Source organism: Acartia tonsa, chromosome 11 (genome assembly GCF_053477335.1).
Source record: "Acartia tonsa isolate MP-2025a chromosome 11, ASM5347733v1, whole genome shotgun sequence".
Taxonomy (NCBI): domain Eukaryota; kingdom Metazoa; phylum Arthropoda; class Copepoda; order Calanoida; family Acartiidae; genus Acartia; species Acartia tonsa.
In genome coordinates this window covers 18,666,883-18,684,884 of record NC_137270.1, presented here as the reverse complement: position 1 = coordinate 18,684,884, position 18,002 = coordinate 18,666,883, and the positions used below count along the sequence as shown (strand labels likewise).

At 31.5% G+C, this 18,002-nt stretch overlaps 1 protein-coding gene across 1 annotated transcript in view; it reads right to left on the bottom strand.

The window, feature by feature from the left end:
* Positions 1–3,965: 3,965 nt before the first annotated feature.
* Positions 3,966–18,002, bottom strand: part of LOC145331162 (FMRFamide receptor-like) — a 36,110-nt gene continuing 22,073 nt past the window's right edge. Inside the window, exons 7-13 of the mRNA XM_080175787.1 lie at positions 17,514–17,548; positions 16,425–16,477; positions 14,231–14,261; positions 11,033–11,068; positions 6,229–6,292; positions 4,910–4,973; positions 3,966–4,036 (exon numbers count right to left, since the gene is read on the bottom strand). Coding sequence (XP_080031913.1) covers positions 3,980–4,036; positions 4,910–4,973; positions 6,229–6,292; positions 11,033–11,068; positions 14,231–14,261; positions 16,425–16,477; positions 17,514–17,548 — 340 coding nt within the window. The 3' untranslated portion in view covers positions 3,966–3,979. The remainder of the gene's footprint in view (positions 4,037–4,909; positions 4,974–6,228; positions 6,293–11,032; positions 11,069–14,230; positions 14,262–16,424; positions 16,478–17,513; positions 17,549–18,002) is intronic.

Genomic DNA, 18,002 nt, shown 5'->3' with positions numbered 1-18,002 from the left:
TCTGGTGGAATATAAAGTCGCGCGGCAGGCACAAATTATGAATTACAAATTTTACAAAAATATATTTTTTTTCTCGTAAAGTCGGTTATGGTAAAGATTTGTTAAACAATAAGAAACTCCATATTTACATATTTTAAAATATATTTCAGGTATAGTTTAAGTTATTACATTTTGTTCATCAATTTATAGATTAAGATAATTTTAACATTAAATTACAACGGATATTGTACAGAAAGCAAAGAAATTTAGTTTCTAGTATAGTTATGATAAAATTCCACTGGATTAAAACCAGTTCTTCTTCTTTTTTATTTTTATCCGCGAAAATCTGTCAAACTGTATAGTATTAATCTTCCATTACATTAATAACTTAATAAAAACTTACATATAAAACATTTATAAACAAGGATGACAACATCCATAAAAGCGAAGCCCTAAAACGGTAGGACAAACGGACAATTACACTTGTATTGTGTCAAAACTGAAATATCAGAATATAAATGAATACCTAAGAGTCAAAGCAAAATTGTGAGTAAATTTGTTGAAAAACTGCTTGATACAGGATAATGTTTATGGACATACTTACATTCTTAGGACTTGATTATAGAGTTGCTTCGCTTATAATATTGTTCTTTGTTGTCCCAGGAATCAATATACCAAAAATCAGATCAAACGGATATTTAGATCACATACAAATTTGTTGTTAAAAAGTAGAAAAATCAACATGTTTAAAATGGACGTACGGTAATGATTATAGAGTTGCTACGCTTTCTAAATCGTACCTAACTACTAGAGAAATCATCATGCAAAGTTTAAAATCGATAGGGCAATTTTAACATGCCTATATTAACGAATAAAAGCTATCTATCTCGGACGGACGTACGGACGGACCGACCGACCCTAGTAATTAATTTTTGCCAAATTCTTATATATTCGCCGTCTGTAGTTAATGGGTAAAGAGGGAGAAAGATAATGGGCTATATCCAATACAATTCCTTAGGCAAGCATAGAAGTTAGGGCTACCCTAACCTTACATAGATATATTAGAATAGGAAACCCTAACTTTTAGACTAACCTTAGAAACTTTATAGTATTTGAGCCATTGTCTAAAAGAAAGCTTAAAGTCTATAGCACTTGCAAGTATATTCCTGAAAATTAAAGCCCACATGGTTCAATAGTTACCGAGATCTTAAGCTTTATATAGACAGACATTTTTAAACTTTGTATATATTATAGATTTTATATTTATATGGATTACTTTACAAAAAAGATTTCTAAAACTATGAGATTATTTTAAATCTAAATATCTTGAGTTGAATTTAATGCAAAGCCAATAAATACAAATTGAGCTTAAAACCATGGAATTGGCATTTTTATCAATAGCAGAAAATTGAAGGAATATACATTATATACATTCATAGATAAATGGAAATCGTAACAAAAAAAATAATTCATGAGGAATAACTCATACTTGATATTTTTCTTTATACTAGCGACTTCGCCCCGAGAGACCTCTGGGGGCACTTGAGGTGGATTGGGAATCGACCCCACTCTTTTTATTTTAGTTTTAAAAAGGAAAATGAATAAAAATAGGAAGGGGGGTCTTTTTCTAGGGGCGATTTTTCTTGGGAGGTTGGTGGTACCCTCCCAAACATCATTAAACATCTTCCCCGGACCGTGAGAAGTTTCACTGTAAAGGAAAACCATATTGGTTCAGTGGTTAGAGAGATCCTTTGGTACAGACACAGATCCTGCTAATTTTTATTCGGGTAAAAGAAATATAATTTCTCTTTGTGGTTATGCAATCTCGCTAAACAATGGACTTTTCTCTATTTTGAGGGAGGCTACCTCCATTCTTTCAAAATAAATCGCACCTAGAAAAAAATAACAAACCTCTACTGGAGGCTTAGTTTTGTAGCAGATAGAAATATATATTGCGTAAAAGAGAATGTTTCAGAAATCTTCTATTGTATTTCTTTTCTAAAAAAACTAAATCCTAAATCTTATAACTAGCGGCTTCGCCCCTAGCCTCTAGGGGCTTTGCCCCAAGAGGTAATTAAAGAGAAAAAATTACCTCTGGAGATGCCCACACAAATTTTAAATAATTAAAAAAAAATTAAGTACCTGATGAGAAGCCCCCACTCCAACACTAATTTTAAATTATTAAAAAAAAGGGGGGGGCCGGATTTTTTTCATTTTCCAATGTCCCAAGCCCCAAAAAATAGCCTTAAACCACCACAGGACCAGTAGGTATATTCCCTGGAGATTAGAATCCGATCGGTTCAGTGGTTACCGAGATCTTAAGGGACGGACGGACAGACATAATTCTACTTTGTATTATAGAATAATAGAATGTTTCAGAAATCTGCAATTGTATTTCTTTTCTAAAAAAACTAAATCCTATATCTTTTAACTAGAGACTTCGCACCTAACCTCTAGGGGCTTTGTTCCAAGAGGTAATTTAAAAAAAATACTTCTGGTGTTGCGACCACCACATTTTAAATTAACTGCCATTAAAAAAATCTAGAAATTTTTTTTTTTTTTTTTTGGGGGGGGGGGGGGTGTTGTCCCATCCTCCTAGAAAATAGCTTAAAACCACCACAGGACCAGTAGATATATTGCCTGAAGAGGAAAATCCAATCGGTTCTTTGATTACCGAGATCTTAAGCTTCAGACGGACGGAAATGGATATATAATAGGTGGATAAATTGACGGGGTATGTCGTCAACTTATGTTGCTAATATGAAAATTTGAAAATTTAGTGCAACATCCAAGTAATTATATATCGATTGTCAGGGGGGAGAAGTAAAACTATGTATACATTTAACCCTATTCCACAAGTTGATACAATAAGCAAAATTTCACACACAGACTTTTTTTTTTTGGGGGGGGGGGGAGTGAGGACATCAATTTATCGTCCATTGTCTTATTTCTAATCCTAGAAATCGTATTTTACAAAATGTATTTTTAGTTGGAGAAAAAAAAGAATAATATTTTTGTATTCTTCTGTTGAAAAAAAGAGAAAAAGTTGTTGCGTAATATTAAAATACATAAGTAGCGAAGCACAAAAAAAACTTGGATAACAACAGGACAAACAGCAGATGTCATAAACCTTAAGAGGACCCTTAAGAAGCTACTCTGCCAAAGCAAGCCTCAATTGGGGAATTGTTTGGTTCAGACAGATAGACATTATAAAAGGTAAAATGAAAATACTGCAATATTGGTCTTTGGCACATTAATTTAAACATTCAATAAAATAACAAAGTACAAACAACAAAAGGTTTCAAAACTTTTACATTTATTTTTCATTGCTGCAGCTACTCTATTCATGGCTAAAGTGCCTTTGTCCAGTTATAAGTAGTTTTGTTATAACCTTTTCTTATTCGTTGGCTATACAAATTTGAGGACTTTTATTGGATTTGATTGGTTGGTTTTATAAGTTGAGTGTCCAAACCCGTTTTAACCACTTATTGTATTCTACAGAAGGGGTAATTTTGTTTATCATAATTGGGAATGTATATCAATTAATCGCCTTATGCTTTCAATCCTGGGCTTTGTTCCAAGATGGGGGTGGGTATCTTCCCATATCATTATTTTATGCTATTGGTGTATTTTAACTCACTATTTATAATGCCAATAAAATAAAGAATTTTGTATCTTTGCTGGGCTACCTTTGGATATTTTAACATATTTTCTTGTTATTTGATTTAAACATTTACGTAAACAATAGTTCCACGATAGGGTTCGCCAGCCGTGAGTCAGCCGCTTAATTTAAACCCATTTGGCAGCATTTCAAATTTATTAATTTTTAATATTGTAAAGGTTAATAAAGGTTGATATTTTTAAGGCTTAAGGCTGCTGAAGCGCGGCTGCTGAGCCCTGTTAAAAATATCAAAATTTATATTTTTCTTCAGTTAATAAGCAGAAAGTAAAAGTAAAATAAATATTGAATTAATCCTTAACTCTGTTTTATTGTATTGTATTAAACTGTACATTCTTGGTACGTCAGGTTTAACTGTTCTTGACTTTCTCCAGATATCTAAAAAATAAAAATTGTGATGCTAAAAGCCAAAATAAATGTTCCAGAGTGTCAACATTTCATTTCATAATAGATAATCATTTGGATGTTTCGCCAGATTTTCATGTACCTTTAATAAAGTGATACTTTCAGAACAAATTAGATACCCCCATCCAACGCCTTTAGACCATCCCCACCACTCCTTCTGGATTAATGAACTGACCAATAAATGAGGCAAATATTAGAATCTAAACTGACGACAAATTTTCCCCATGTCAATATATCAACATATTCGAACCTAGTAATAGTGTCTAACTTTTTATCTTTGTGACGTAACAAAAATCCATCTCTTTTTAAGGGGTTTCCTTTCCCACCTCCCACCTCCCCTCTCATCCTTCGATTTTTTTTATGTCACAAAGATAAAAAGTTAGACACTATTACTAGGTTCAACATATTCTATATCCATCGTAACCAAAAATTTGCTTACATCATGTGTAGGTGCATTTATAAAACATAAAACAAATTAACATAGCTATCTATTATAAGTTTGGTTGTATAGCTTGTTAATCATTGGGGAGGTAATGTGTTCGAATCTCGACTCAAACCGACTACTCATAACTACAGACATTAAATAAATGCCAGATGTGTGACATTAATAGTAAGAGTATGGGGAATGTCATTTCTTAAAACAGGTGATACCATACATAGCTAGGGCTTCATTCAAAGATCGTGCAATCAAAGAGATGGTTGGTTATCTGCAATTGTTATGATGTTAGGACCTTGGGACCTATTAAAAAGGTCTAGCGCTACGGAGTCATTAACAGTCCAAGAGTTATTAATTAGATTTTAACGCGCTGCTTCATTATCAATGTTTTGTCCGTCTGCCTGTTTTACCTGATGTACTATTGAGGTAACAGGATACGTTGTCTCCTCTTCTAATAATTCAGGTCGCCTTAGCCTTAAACAATATATAATACTAGCGGATATGCCCCTAAAGGCCTCTAATGGCACTTTAATTGTTTGTTTGTTTGGTTCAAGTCTCTACGATACCTATCTATTTTGCGATCAAGCCTCTTTACTTCTTTATGTTGCGTATAAGTCTCTAGGCGAAAATTTTCTTGGGAGGGTGGTGGTACCCTCGCCCCAAATAGTTATGAACCTTCCCAGGAAGCTACCCTGTTTAGGAAAACCCGATCGGTTCAGCGGTTAGCGAGATCCTTCGGTACACTCCGACAGACACACATCCTATTACTATATTATAAGGATATCAAATCAAAAGCAGAGATCTCAAGAGAATTAAACAATTTATCCCTAATTAAACCATCTGTATGTTAAAAGTTTGAAATTTTTGAAAAGTTTGAAAACTGCTAGTTTTAACCAAACTATGTATATTTAAACTATAAATTTTAATAAACGTTAAAAATACTATCTCGTATTCATTCGAATCCGGTGGCTAGGAACCGGTTCTAATCCATGCGAAAAAACTATGTCTAGCATCGTATCATATCCAGCTTTCTACGAATATAAAATGTACAATCATAAGATTAAAACCAGTACATTCTATATCCGCGGAAAGCTGTTTATAATGCGATGCGAGAAATAAATATTCTATAAATCTTGATTAGTAGGTTTTAATTATCAGTGTCCAAACTTTTCGACAAAAAAATTTAATCTCCAAAAACGGACACAAAAAATATTCAATATTAAATATTTTTTCTAATTATTTTTATTCCAGAGAATTTGTCTAAGTTTCTTGATAAATTGATAAATCATTCCAACAATCCTAGACAAAAGGTTTTGCTGAATGGAACATTTTTTTAGGCCACAGATTGCTTGTTAAAAGCAAAGCTTTAGTACAATTAGAGTCTTCATGTCCCGTAGGTAACGGATTGCTTGTTTTAATAAATTGTAAAAAATTGCAAGGCTAAAGCTGCATATTGGAAAGCATTTTCGAATTAGCAGTTCCGACTGAAAATTACCAGGATCAGCCCCTAGCGGCTTCTAGCGGCACTTAGAATATATTCTTTTAAAACATCTAAGTTGAGAAATAATTAAAGCACCGCCTAGTGACCCTTTTAAATATTTTTTGGTATTTTTTTTGCCGATTTCTCTATTTTTTCCCCCCAAAAAAGTTATAAACCTTCCCTAGATCTATGGTACAGATAGACAGACAGACAAAGATCCTATTACTTTATTAAAAAGGATTTATATACCTTGCTTTCTTAATCATATTCCAACATCCTCCATGTTTCATCTCGTATATGTAGAAGTTAACTGTGTACATATCAAAAATGAAAATTTTATTTCTTGGTGACGGTTACCCAGTGGTTCGAGAATCTATTAAAGTTTAATATTTTTCAAGGTACATAATCACTAAAATAGGACTTCAAACAGATGTACTAATATTAGGTTTTAAAAAACTTTTTGTTTTATCAGAAAATAAACCTTTAAAATTTATTAAACCTCGAGAAAGAACTCTACGTACAGGATCGGAACTCATTAGTCTATTTTTAATTGTAGCTGATAATTAAAGGACGAACGGGCATTTCGAATTATATATTACATTCTATATGTTTGTACCATTTGAACTGTATTCAAACAGATTAAATTCAAAAATTGAATATCTAAATTAAAGTAATTAAAAGATTAAAAGGCAATATCCTCCAAACCGCCAGTTAGGCAATACAAAAATCACCTCCTGCTTTAAAAACAGAAAACTGATTTTTACTCATTGATATTTTTCCAGCTTCTAATCCTGTCAAAAGATGTGTTGTTATTATGTCAACAAAATTATGAAGTTGAATAGCAACATGTCATATTATGTCGCTTTGTGGGGTTAGGTCCTTGCAGGTAGGGAGGGAGGGGGTAATTGGCTGTTTATTACACTAGTCCCCAAAGTTTTACAATAATGTTTTCTTCTTCGTTAGCTTATCAACTTTGGTGACTTGCTTTATTTTTTTAAGTTGAATATTGGATCGTTTCAACCATAAATTGTAATCTACAGAAATGGTAATTGTGTGCATTATCATTGGAGATGTCATCAATTTATCGGCCCTTGTCCTATCATTATATAGCAGGTATATAGTTCTTCAAGAAAAAAATAAGATGTGAGGGGAGGGGAGTTTTGTAGCTCGCTTACAAATGAAAAGCTCCTACCAATTGGAATAATTCATTAAATTGAAATGTAAATCCTTAAATTGATGAAATACTCTAATATAACATATAGATATTCTTAGTTCTCAGGGTGAGAAAGAAAAATGACCAATCGGCCTAGTAATCACTATCACGAAAAAACCATAGTAATGAGATAAGTAAATTACGTAACATATTGATATCAAAATATATCAAAAATTAAATTCCTTTAAAAAAATCGTTGAAGTTTTATTAAGGATTATAGAGCTACTACGTTTTCAAATTGTATCCTACTGTTTTAGGAATCACGTTGCAAAGTTTGAAATTTATAGTTCAATTGTTACGAGCCTTACGATTCAGAGGACAGACGTACGCACCGACCCTTGTCTAAGGAAAGTTTTGCTTAAAAAAAACGGATGCAAAAAGTCTAAGTATGACAAATGTATAATTTCCTTTCTTTTACTCAAATTGTGGATAGGGATTCAGATTCTGAAAAAAATATACCAATATTCGAGACAAAATATTTTATTTTATGCATCTGATTGTAACATATATAACAGGAATAAGACATTTGCCTATAAGTTGATGTAACACTCCAATAATGATACACAAAATTATTCCCTCTGTAGTTTACAATTAGTGATTTAAACGTTTGAATAGTCAACTTAATAAGCGAACCAATAAAAATTTAATAAAAGTCCCGCAAATTTGTAAAACCAACGATTAAGAAAACGTTATCATAAAACTTTGGGGACTTGTGTTCTAAACAGCCTAATGTCCCCTCCCTTCCTATATATGTAATTGGGAAATATAAACAAAATAAAAAGACGATCAATTTGATTGTTGCAAAAGTTGAGAAATATAAATGGTAAACTATTTTTATTAACCATGCAATTTGCAAATCTATATCCCGTTTCCAATTTCCAAACTATAATAATTTTCTTTTTTTTATCACAATATTTTTTGCAAAAGCAGTAACATATATAATATACATGAAGAAGAAAAGAAATGTTTACTTTATTCACAATAATTAAGATAATATTTTTATTAAGAAATGACAATAAAGTGAGTCCTTTTACCGGGACTCAGCATCCGCGCGTTAGCAGCTTGTAAGCCTTAGTAAAATAGTCTTATTATAACTTAAAATTTAGCTGGTTGTGTAAACCTGTTTCTAAACATACAATCTTTTTTTCTGATTTTTTTTTCTGTACACAATTGGATTAAAATTTGAGGCATCTGAGACGCGGCTGCCGAGCCCTGCCTTTTACTAAACAGGATTCATGGTCTAACTCATCATAAGTTGGTTGAGCTCTGGTCGAAATTTCATTCCTTACTCGTCATGGGGTAATGGCGCAATGGGTAGGGTGTTGGCCTGGTAATCTAAGTGTTCCTGGTTCAAGCCCCGACACGTGCAAAATTAATTCTGATGAATTGAGCCATACTGATGAGCCCTAAAAAAGCGAAACACTGTGTCTATGGATAATGATATTATATAGAGTAGGAAGGATTTTGTTTGTTTAAATCTTTAGATATTTAGCAAGGGTACATGGCAGATTTACCACTAGCAAAAGTACTGAAAAAGTACTAAAAAAGTGTTAATACTGTCATAAAAACAGTGATTTGCTGTCATAAACACAGTTTTACTGTCAAATTCACACCTGCACTTTTAGGGGGTATGACAAAAATACAGTTATTGCACTGGCATATTCACAGTTTTGCTGTCAATTATACACCTACATATTGACAAAAATACATCTATTAAATTTATAATTTGTCAATTATACACCTACATATTGACAAAAATACATCTTTTAAATTTATACTTATTTATCCAGTTTATTTATTACATAGGTATACAAAAAAATATGTTTGAATCAATGTTGTAGCATTATACCCATATTGTACAATGTACAATGTACATACTTAAAGGACGCCTGCAAGAAATTCCACGCTTTAACTACTGAAAGACTGCCACAAGTAGACCCAATACCCCAAATTATAAGCCTTCAGCTTCAATAACAAAAAAGTTCTAGGCATTTCAAAATAGCATTGCATGTACAATGAAAATTTTGAAAGATTTACAATGCTCATAAAAGAAAAAACAATATTAAATTACGTTGCCTAGACATAAAATTATAATCTTATCTTTGTCAGAAATTTAGATTGCCGGTAACTGATTACATATTTACAATAAAAACACCACATTTCATAGTCAAAATCTATGAAAAAAATTCGATTTAAATTGCATTTGTGAACAAAAATCATAGCGGAAACAAAGGGGAAAACTAAAACAAGCTCAGCTGTGATTAATTGCTTAGCTGATTCAGCCTTCTGATTGGCTACAGTACACTCGGTACAACGCAAGTTAAACTTAATTTTTTTGTAATGATTTTGACTTTAAAAATGGGTATTTTTATTGTAAAAATATAATTAGTTACTAACTTCCGAAATTTATGGCAAAATAAGCTTATAATTTTGTTTCTAGGCCATGTAGTTTAATTTCAAAATTTCTAACATTAGCATTGAGATTCTTTCAAAATAATAATTGTACATAAAATGTCATTTTATAATGCATAGAACTTTTTTGTTATAGAAGCTGAAGGCTTCAAATTTGGGGTATTGGGTCTACTTGTGGCAGTCTTTCAGCAGTTAAAGCGTGGTATTTCTTGCAGGCTTCCTTTAAATACATTTTATCTAATTTATTAATTTAATTGAAAATCGTAGCAACTCTTAAAATATATCTTAATTCTTTAATTATTTAAAAAATTGTAGCAATTCTACAATGAAAGTATCTTAATAATTTAATCATTTTAAAAATCGTAGCAACTCTACAAGTATATCTTAATACTTTAATTATTGGAGTTGAACATTAGCTTACTGAAATGTTCTCTAGCATTGGGAGGTAAAATACCAATTGTTCATAGAGCCAAAACTAAGTCAAATTATGAAAGTGAGGTCTAGTCTAAGGGACAAACTTGATTTAGGTTATATTGACCTTTGAAAATATTTGTGAAGTATGGGTTCATAATTGATAACCATAAAATTTATAATAAGGTGCGCCCGGGGAATTTTTAATAATATGTTGATTAACAACAATCTTTTTTTAAAATTAGTTCAACTACTCTATAATATCCAATATTCGTCTGTTATCTTCTTTTGATACTTTTAGAATTATTGTTGTGTAGATTAATTTACATGATGAAAAAATAAATTAAAGGCATAGTTGCATAAAGTGCATTTCAGAAAAATATGTTAATGAACAACAATCTTTTTTTTAAAAATTAGTGCAACTACTCTATAATCCAATATTCGTCTGTAACCTTCTTTTGTTGAGTTTAGAATTATTGTTGTGTGGATTAATTTAACTATAAACATTAATATTATAAGTTTTAAAAACTTGGTTAAAATACTTAATAGTAATATGAAAATAGGTGTATTTTAGTCATCAAAACTGTGAATTTGACAGCCTCATTGAATTTCATGGGTGTGAAAATGACATTAAAACTGTGTTTATGACAGCAGTGAAGGTGTAATTTTGACAGTGGATAAAAAAATATTGCCATAAACACAGCTATAATCGAAATTGACAAAAACACACCCACTTTTTGTCAAAAAAACAGTGGCTGTATTTTTGCTAGTGGTAAAAGTGGCAGCACCCCATTTAGCAAAGACTACTAAACTGATTAAGTTTTCAATTTTGGTTAAGCTTCACACAAGTCCCTTGATGGCTATTTCATTTTTAGATTATAGTCTTTGGATGGCTTTGAGCTATTTTTCTGACAGTCACTTTAGGCACCTTTGAATACGGAGCCTCTAGATGCTAGGTATTAAGTTATACATCAATTATGAAGTAGCTTTCATAAATATTAATTTTCATTTTTCCTGAAGAGTTGAACGTCATACAAAGATGAGAGATTTCTGCAAAAATATTCAAACATTTTTTTTCTTCAAAAATGTTACTTTTAAGCATTTTTAATTTTCGAATTTAATGAATAATATTTATCATGAATATACATTTTTTATTTAAAATATAATTTGGTTTATGTTTACAAATCAATTTCATAATCATATTTAAATTAAGTCAAATATGTAGGTTTGACTTAAACGAAAGGTTTGATACATATTTATATCCAATATGGCTTCAAAACCAGATAATATCCGCTGAATTAGAACAGGTTCTCAGCCATACGGAAAATTTTCACAAATAATAAAATCAAAAACCAGCTTTGTTAGCTTGGGCCTTCGACCTCTCGCGGCTAACAAAACTGGTTACATTCTAATAGCCGCGGAAAGCTTTTTTAATATAATGCGATAAATACCTATTATGTTATCAATTTGCTTTTATCTTTTACAGACTTAACCTATTAAATATAAAGTGTTCTTCGGATAGCAGTCAAAATTCCATTCCTGATTTTACTATATTTAGGAAAATCGTTTTCAAAGATTTTTTCTTGAATGTAAAATAAAGAGATGTATTACATTAGATGGTAAATCAGACAACATAAAGAGGTATTTCTATCGGAATAATTTTGTATCACGTATGAATCTATCCTATAATACGAACAAAGCAATTTTTTGGCGATATGATTTCAATATGCAAAGCTTCATTCTGGGAACCTTATCCCTGTATGAGTGACCATTTTTAGTAGCGAAGCTACTCTATAATTTACTTTGTCTGTCCGTCAGTCAGTCCGTAACGCTATGGGGGAAATGGGATTTACTCAGCTCCTATAAAAGATAGAAAGCTGAAATTTTTTGACAACATTCCCATCATTAAGGAGTACAATTAATTGTCGGACCGCTTTTTAGCAGGTTTTTGGCTATTTTATCATACAAAATAAAACAAGGTTTCGTGTTTATATTTTCCAATAGATCTATTCTTGATTTTAATATATTAATTTTATATTTTAATTTGTACATATTCTAATCCACGATTTTTATTCTTCGATACTTATGGATGTTGTCACCCTTGTTATAAAATAAATGATAAAATAACGTTTTGACCCAAATGTGTACACTTTCTGACTAATACTATGGACAGATTTTATCTATATTGTTTTTATATTTGTCTAAATAGAGGATTAAACTATTTTTTTTGTATAGACATGTAATTTTAAGGATAAGTCTGTCATTTCTCAGGGAAGAAGGGGACATTGGGCTGTTTTTTATACTAATCCTCAAAGTCTTATTATAATGTTATATTATTCGTTATCTAGACAACCTTGTCAAGTGCCCAAATGTTTTAACCACTAATTGTAATCTGCAGAAGGGGTAATTTTGTGTTAATTATTGGAATGTACATTTATTTATCGGTCATTGTCTTATTGCATAAGATCCCTAGTAAATTCACCCAAAAAAATAACAACTTAATACTCTTTACAAAACAATAACTTTTTTTTTATAAAACTCCAAATATTTGAAAGCATCTCAGAACTAGCAGCCACGTCCATAGAGGGCTCAATCGGCTTCTTGGAGGGGTTGAAGTTCACTCTCCAATTTTCTATGGGCTATTTCTCTTGGAAGGATGGTCGTACCCCCCCCCCCCCCTCAATAGTTATAATCCATATAATTTCAAAGACTTATGCGATGCTAATATGTAAAGGAGAACCATATTGGAGCAGCGGTTAGAAAGATCTATCGGTACAGACAGACACACACAGATCTTGTTACGTTTATATAAGGATACAAATCCTATTGTCTGTGTATATTGTCTAAATAGAAGAAAAAGTTATAGAAAAGTTCTGAAAGACCACTTTATTACTTCCTTTATATTACAAATTTGTCTAGCTATAAATATAAGGGCTCAGTCTTTGGCTAAAAATTTTTCAAAAGCGAAGCTTTTCAATAACTAAGGTATGTCTGTTTGTCCGTACGTCCGGAGCAGTTAGCCTTTTTAGTTAATTTAAATATGTTCGAATTATCCTATCGATTTCAAACTTTGAATGATGATTCTTATAATAACAAGATTCGATTTAGGGATCATTGCAACTCTTTAAGTAAGTCCTAAAAATGTATTTATGTCCTTCAACAGTGTTAATATTCGTTTGTCTTACCGTTTCAGAGCTTCGTATTGGTGTATTGGTGCAAAAAATGGGGACAAATTTTAAATTGATTTGACGGGGCTGATTATTTACGTCACAAGTGAGGGGAAAGAAAAGGGAAGGAGGAAAGAAACCCCCTAGAAAAGAGATGGGGGTATGACGTCACACGCCAAAACAATTTGAAATTTGTCCCCATTTTTTGCACCAATACTCACAGCATCCATCCAGACAAACTAGTACACTAAAAGGGTTGGTTATCTGCAATGTTAAGGATGGTAGTATCTTTAAACAAACATTAAAGTTCTGGCTCTATGTTGTTATCAACCACCCATCCAGTTTTTTAAATCTCAAATATGATTTACTAGAGTTGGCTCGATATAATTATCTCCCTATTGGCTAGTTTTCTATATGCATATCTATTTCTCAATAAATCTATTTTCCTCACCCGGCATTACTATCTAAAAGAAAGTAAATATTTAATAATTTAAATGATTTTTAAAAGATTTTTTAAATTATATTTTTTTCTTTACATTACCATCACCAAAGGGTTAATGATGATGATTACAATTTTAGTTTAATATTTGAACACACAAAATGTCGCCACAATCGAATTCTTTTAAAACATAGTTTTCTTAAATTTATCATATTATAAATTTAAATTTTCTTTTTTATGATTAGAAATTAAATACATCAATATAAGGTAAATAGCAACATGAAATGAAAAAAATGAATTTATTTTTAATAAAGTAAAATAATGGGTCTTATCGTTCTGGGCAATGAGAGTTTATTATGGATTATTGGAGCACTATGAGTTTTAATCATATATTCCTTGGAAAACTTGAGCTCGTTTATAGACATTTATTTCCTATATAGATCTGACATGGATCTTGAAGCAATTAAGCAGGCCGTTTTGTACATGTTAAAAATTGGAAGATTTCATTAAATAAAAGTTATCGCAAATATACTTAGTAAATAAAACTTTTTAAAATATCTCAAAAGACGGGGAGTGGTTAACTTCATGATATGAATGTTTGAATTCCTGAGAAGTATGTTAGCCAGGGTGGCCATTCATCCTAAAATAAGAAACAAGAACAATTAATAACAGATGTAGCGCAGCAATAAAATTAATCAACATGCAAGAAAAACATTGGTGTTCTCTGTAAAAGTGCCTTGTAGTTTTCGTTCGATTGTTTTTTTTTTAATTTGGTCAGTTTAGGTTAGATTATACATATTTGAAACTGGGTTCCCGGGGAGTTAAGGTACCGCGTGTATAGTCTCCGCGGAGGGGGGGGGGGGTATGAATAGAAAAAACCACAACCTCCCCCCTCCCTCTCATTAATCATATTCCTTTTTTTCTCAAATATATATCAATTGATTTATTTATTGATTTTAATGTTATTATAAACATTTGACAATTCTTCAAATGTAATGTCTCTTTTTTTCTTGTTAGTTTTTTTCCAACAACATATTTGGACAAGTTTAACTTAAGAATAGTTTTTCTTCTCTCAAAAAGAATGCACTCTAAATTGACTTTCATAGTAAATTTGGATTAACTTTAGCTAAGACCCGAAAGCCGCTCGTCAGCCGCGAATAGGCCTTAAATTCAAGCCTGATGCTTTGAAATTATAAAAAAAATGAGGGATACCATATATGTATGGCTCAGGTTTAGACATCCAACTGATTTTAAAAATTGTAATACGTTGTTTTCCCTGAGGCATACAGGGGGCTGACGCACGGCTGCCGAGCCCGGACTTTAGCTGACCAGGTTTTCAGATGAAAGATTTTCACAAAAATCCAAAAATAAAAGCTAAGATTTCTTGGTTTTATGATTAATAACTCAGATAGGATGTTGCCATTGGACTGTTTATTACATTAGGCCCCAAAGTTTTATGATAACGTTTTCTTAACAACTTTGAGGACAATTATTGAATTTTGATTGTCCAAACGTTTTAAGCACATATTGTAATTTACAGGATGGGTAACTATGTGGATAAACATTGGGGATGTACATCAAAGGTGGATTCTTAACAAATTTTTTGGCTCACTAAAATCAGTGAGGCTCGCTAAAAATTTTTGTGAAAAATCACATTAGAAAATCTACAAAAAATAAACTTAATCTTATGTTAATAACCCTTTTTTGATTTTTTTAGATTTTTGTAGATTTTTATGCGATTTTGGAGGATTTTTCCAAAAAAATTTTTGGCGAGGCTCACTGATTTTAGTGAGCCAAAAAAGAATCCACCTCAGTTTATAGGCCATTCTCTTATCCCTTTAGATCATTGATAAAACTAGAAGTAACATTTATCAAGGGATCTTAAGGGATAAGACAATGGAGTAAAATGTAAAAGTTTGTACTATACAAGATTTTAAAAAGCTCCCAAATTTTTGAATCCAAACAAAGGGGTAATTCCTTATACAACTTTGAGGTCCAGTATTCTTTACAGTCCAATGTCCCGTCTCTTCCTGCATTTGTCTAAGGATCGAAGGTAAAGTACAATGGTAAAAGGGGACTATCCACGAACAAGAGCAAGTGATACTAAGCATCTTCCAGCATTGATCCATAGTATTTTTTTTTAGTGAATATACTAGGTTTATTATGTTTAATATTTGCTTTATCTACTAAAAAGTTAGGTTTCACCATGATTTTATTAATGCTTTACATTTCAATGGTTTTTTCATATAAAATTATGGTGAAACCTAACTTTTTAGTCGATAAACTAAATATCAAACATCAACTTAGTATATTCACTAAAAAAATACTATGGATCAATGCTGGAAGGTGCTCAAAATCACTTGCTCTTGTTCGTGGATAGTCCCTTTATCCACATACTATTTTCCCCCTTTACATAAAGTTTAAAAGTTTATTAGCTTTCAATATTTTTGTGAATGATTAATTTATTCTCAATTGCATTATTCGTGAATTTAATACAACGTTACGGGCTGATATACAGGCGAACATACAAAGTTATGATGTAGATTTGCTATTAATTATATTATTTTATCTCATCGTATTATAGACAGCTTTCTATGGAAGAAAAATTTTAAGATTAAAACCAGTTAAGCCCCGTGCTAAATTAACTTACATTATTTTCTATGATTTTTTATTTTAATATTTATAGAAAGTTTGCTGTAATACAATGCTATACATTATTTTTTTCAGTATGGCTGAGAACCGGTTCTAATCCATCAGATATTAATCGGTTTCGAAGCCATACTAGAAAGAAAAAAAAACTTACTGCCAACTCAAAAATGTTTGGAATCCATCTAACACTGTGACACGTAATAAATACTAAAATAGAAATTGTATAAGTTTAGGTACAAAATGTAGACAACTATCTGGCCCAATTGTTTGAGATCCTTGCGTCTGCTAGCAAATTACTTTTTGTTATTTTGTAGGGACTCGGCTGTGTTTATATTCAAGACGCTATTAGCTGATTTCAAATACCCAGTACAAAATGATAGAAATCAGTTTTTTTTTTTACATAATATTGTTCACCAAATTTATTAACATCATAGATAATGTCATCCTTGTTGAACCCAGTAATAGTGTCTAACTTTTTATCGTTGTGACGTAACAAAAATCGAAGTATGAGAGGGGAGGTGGGAAAGGAAACCCCTAAAAAAGAGATGGATTTTTGTTACGTCACAAAGATAAAAAGTTAGACACTATTACTAGGTTCATCCTTGTTTAATTACCATGCAATAAAATGATAATATTCATAACTGAAGTGGTTAAAAGTGGTTTCGATAAAATCTTTTCAAGAAACCTTTTGATATTAAATAAACAACAACTTGTTAATATTCAAGTTAATTTGTTATTAAAAGTATACACGAAAAACATTATTAAGTTTTCATTATAAAAATCTTATTGTTTAAAAATAAGATTGAAGTTACTCTTTAACTAGGATATGTCCGTACAACTAAGCGCCAACTAATTTGATATTAAAAAAAAAATTAGGGCTCGACACCCGCGCGTCCGTCGCGACTAAGCCTCATATTTAAACCCGCTGGGGTGCTTTAAAATTTCTTTAAAAAAGAGGGATTGCCATATTTGGGTCAGGTTATGCCTTCAGGTTCTAACTGATTTTTTAAAAATTATAAACACTTTATTTCCCTTTGGATTACAGGCTGCAGACGCTCAGATGCTGAGCCCTGATTTTTCTCCTTCATTTCAAAAACTTTCTGTTTTTCTTTCTTTTCAATATTGCCAAAATATTTGTTACTTTTTGTTATACTTAGCATTTTTTGTCCATTGTCTTATCCCTTAATATACAAATACAGCCATACAGACATACCCTATAGTAGAGTAGCTACGCTTAGCTTACCTAAAACAATTAGTAGAGATACTTGACTGAGCCTTCACGGAGCAATAACAAAAATATTAACTTCAAACTTTGGGTTTACATATTCACACTTTACTAAAATGTTATCTATTCGATTTTGTAAGGTTAAAGTTTTTTTTTGTGTAAAGAGTAAGATTTCGATATTTACTAAACTGAGTTTTTCAGTTTAGGGAAGCTACAAATAGGTCCTTAGGTCGTTAGAATGGTTTTAGGCTATATTGTCAATCTTTTAATACAGAGCCTCTAAATGCTAGGGGCGCAGTTACTAGTATATGGTTATTGATGTAGAATATGCTTGGATATTGTGACAGGGTAAACATTGTCGTCAATTTAGGTTGCTAACATGGACGTCAATTATTGGTCAGTTTGTTCATAATACTAAATATATTTCTATGTTGGGGCATATATTAATATCCCAGTGATAACTGGAGAGAAGAGACCTTGACTTCTCGCGATGCTTTAATTTGGTTG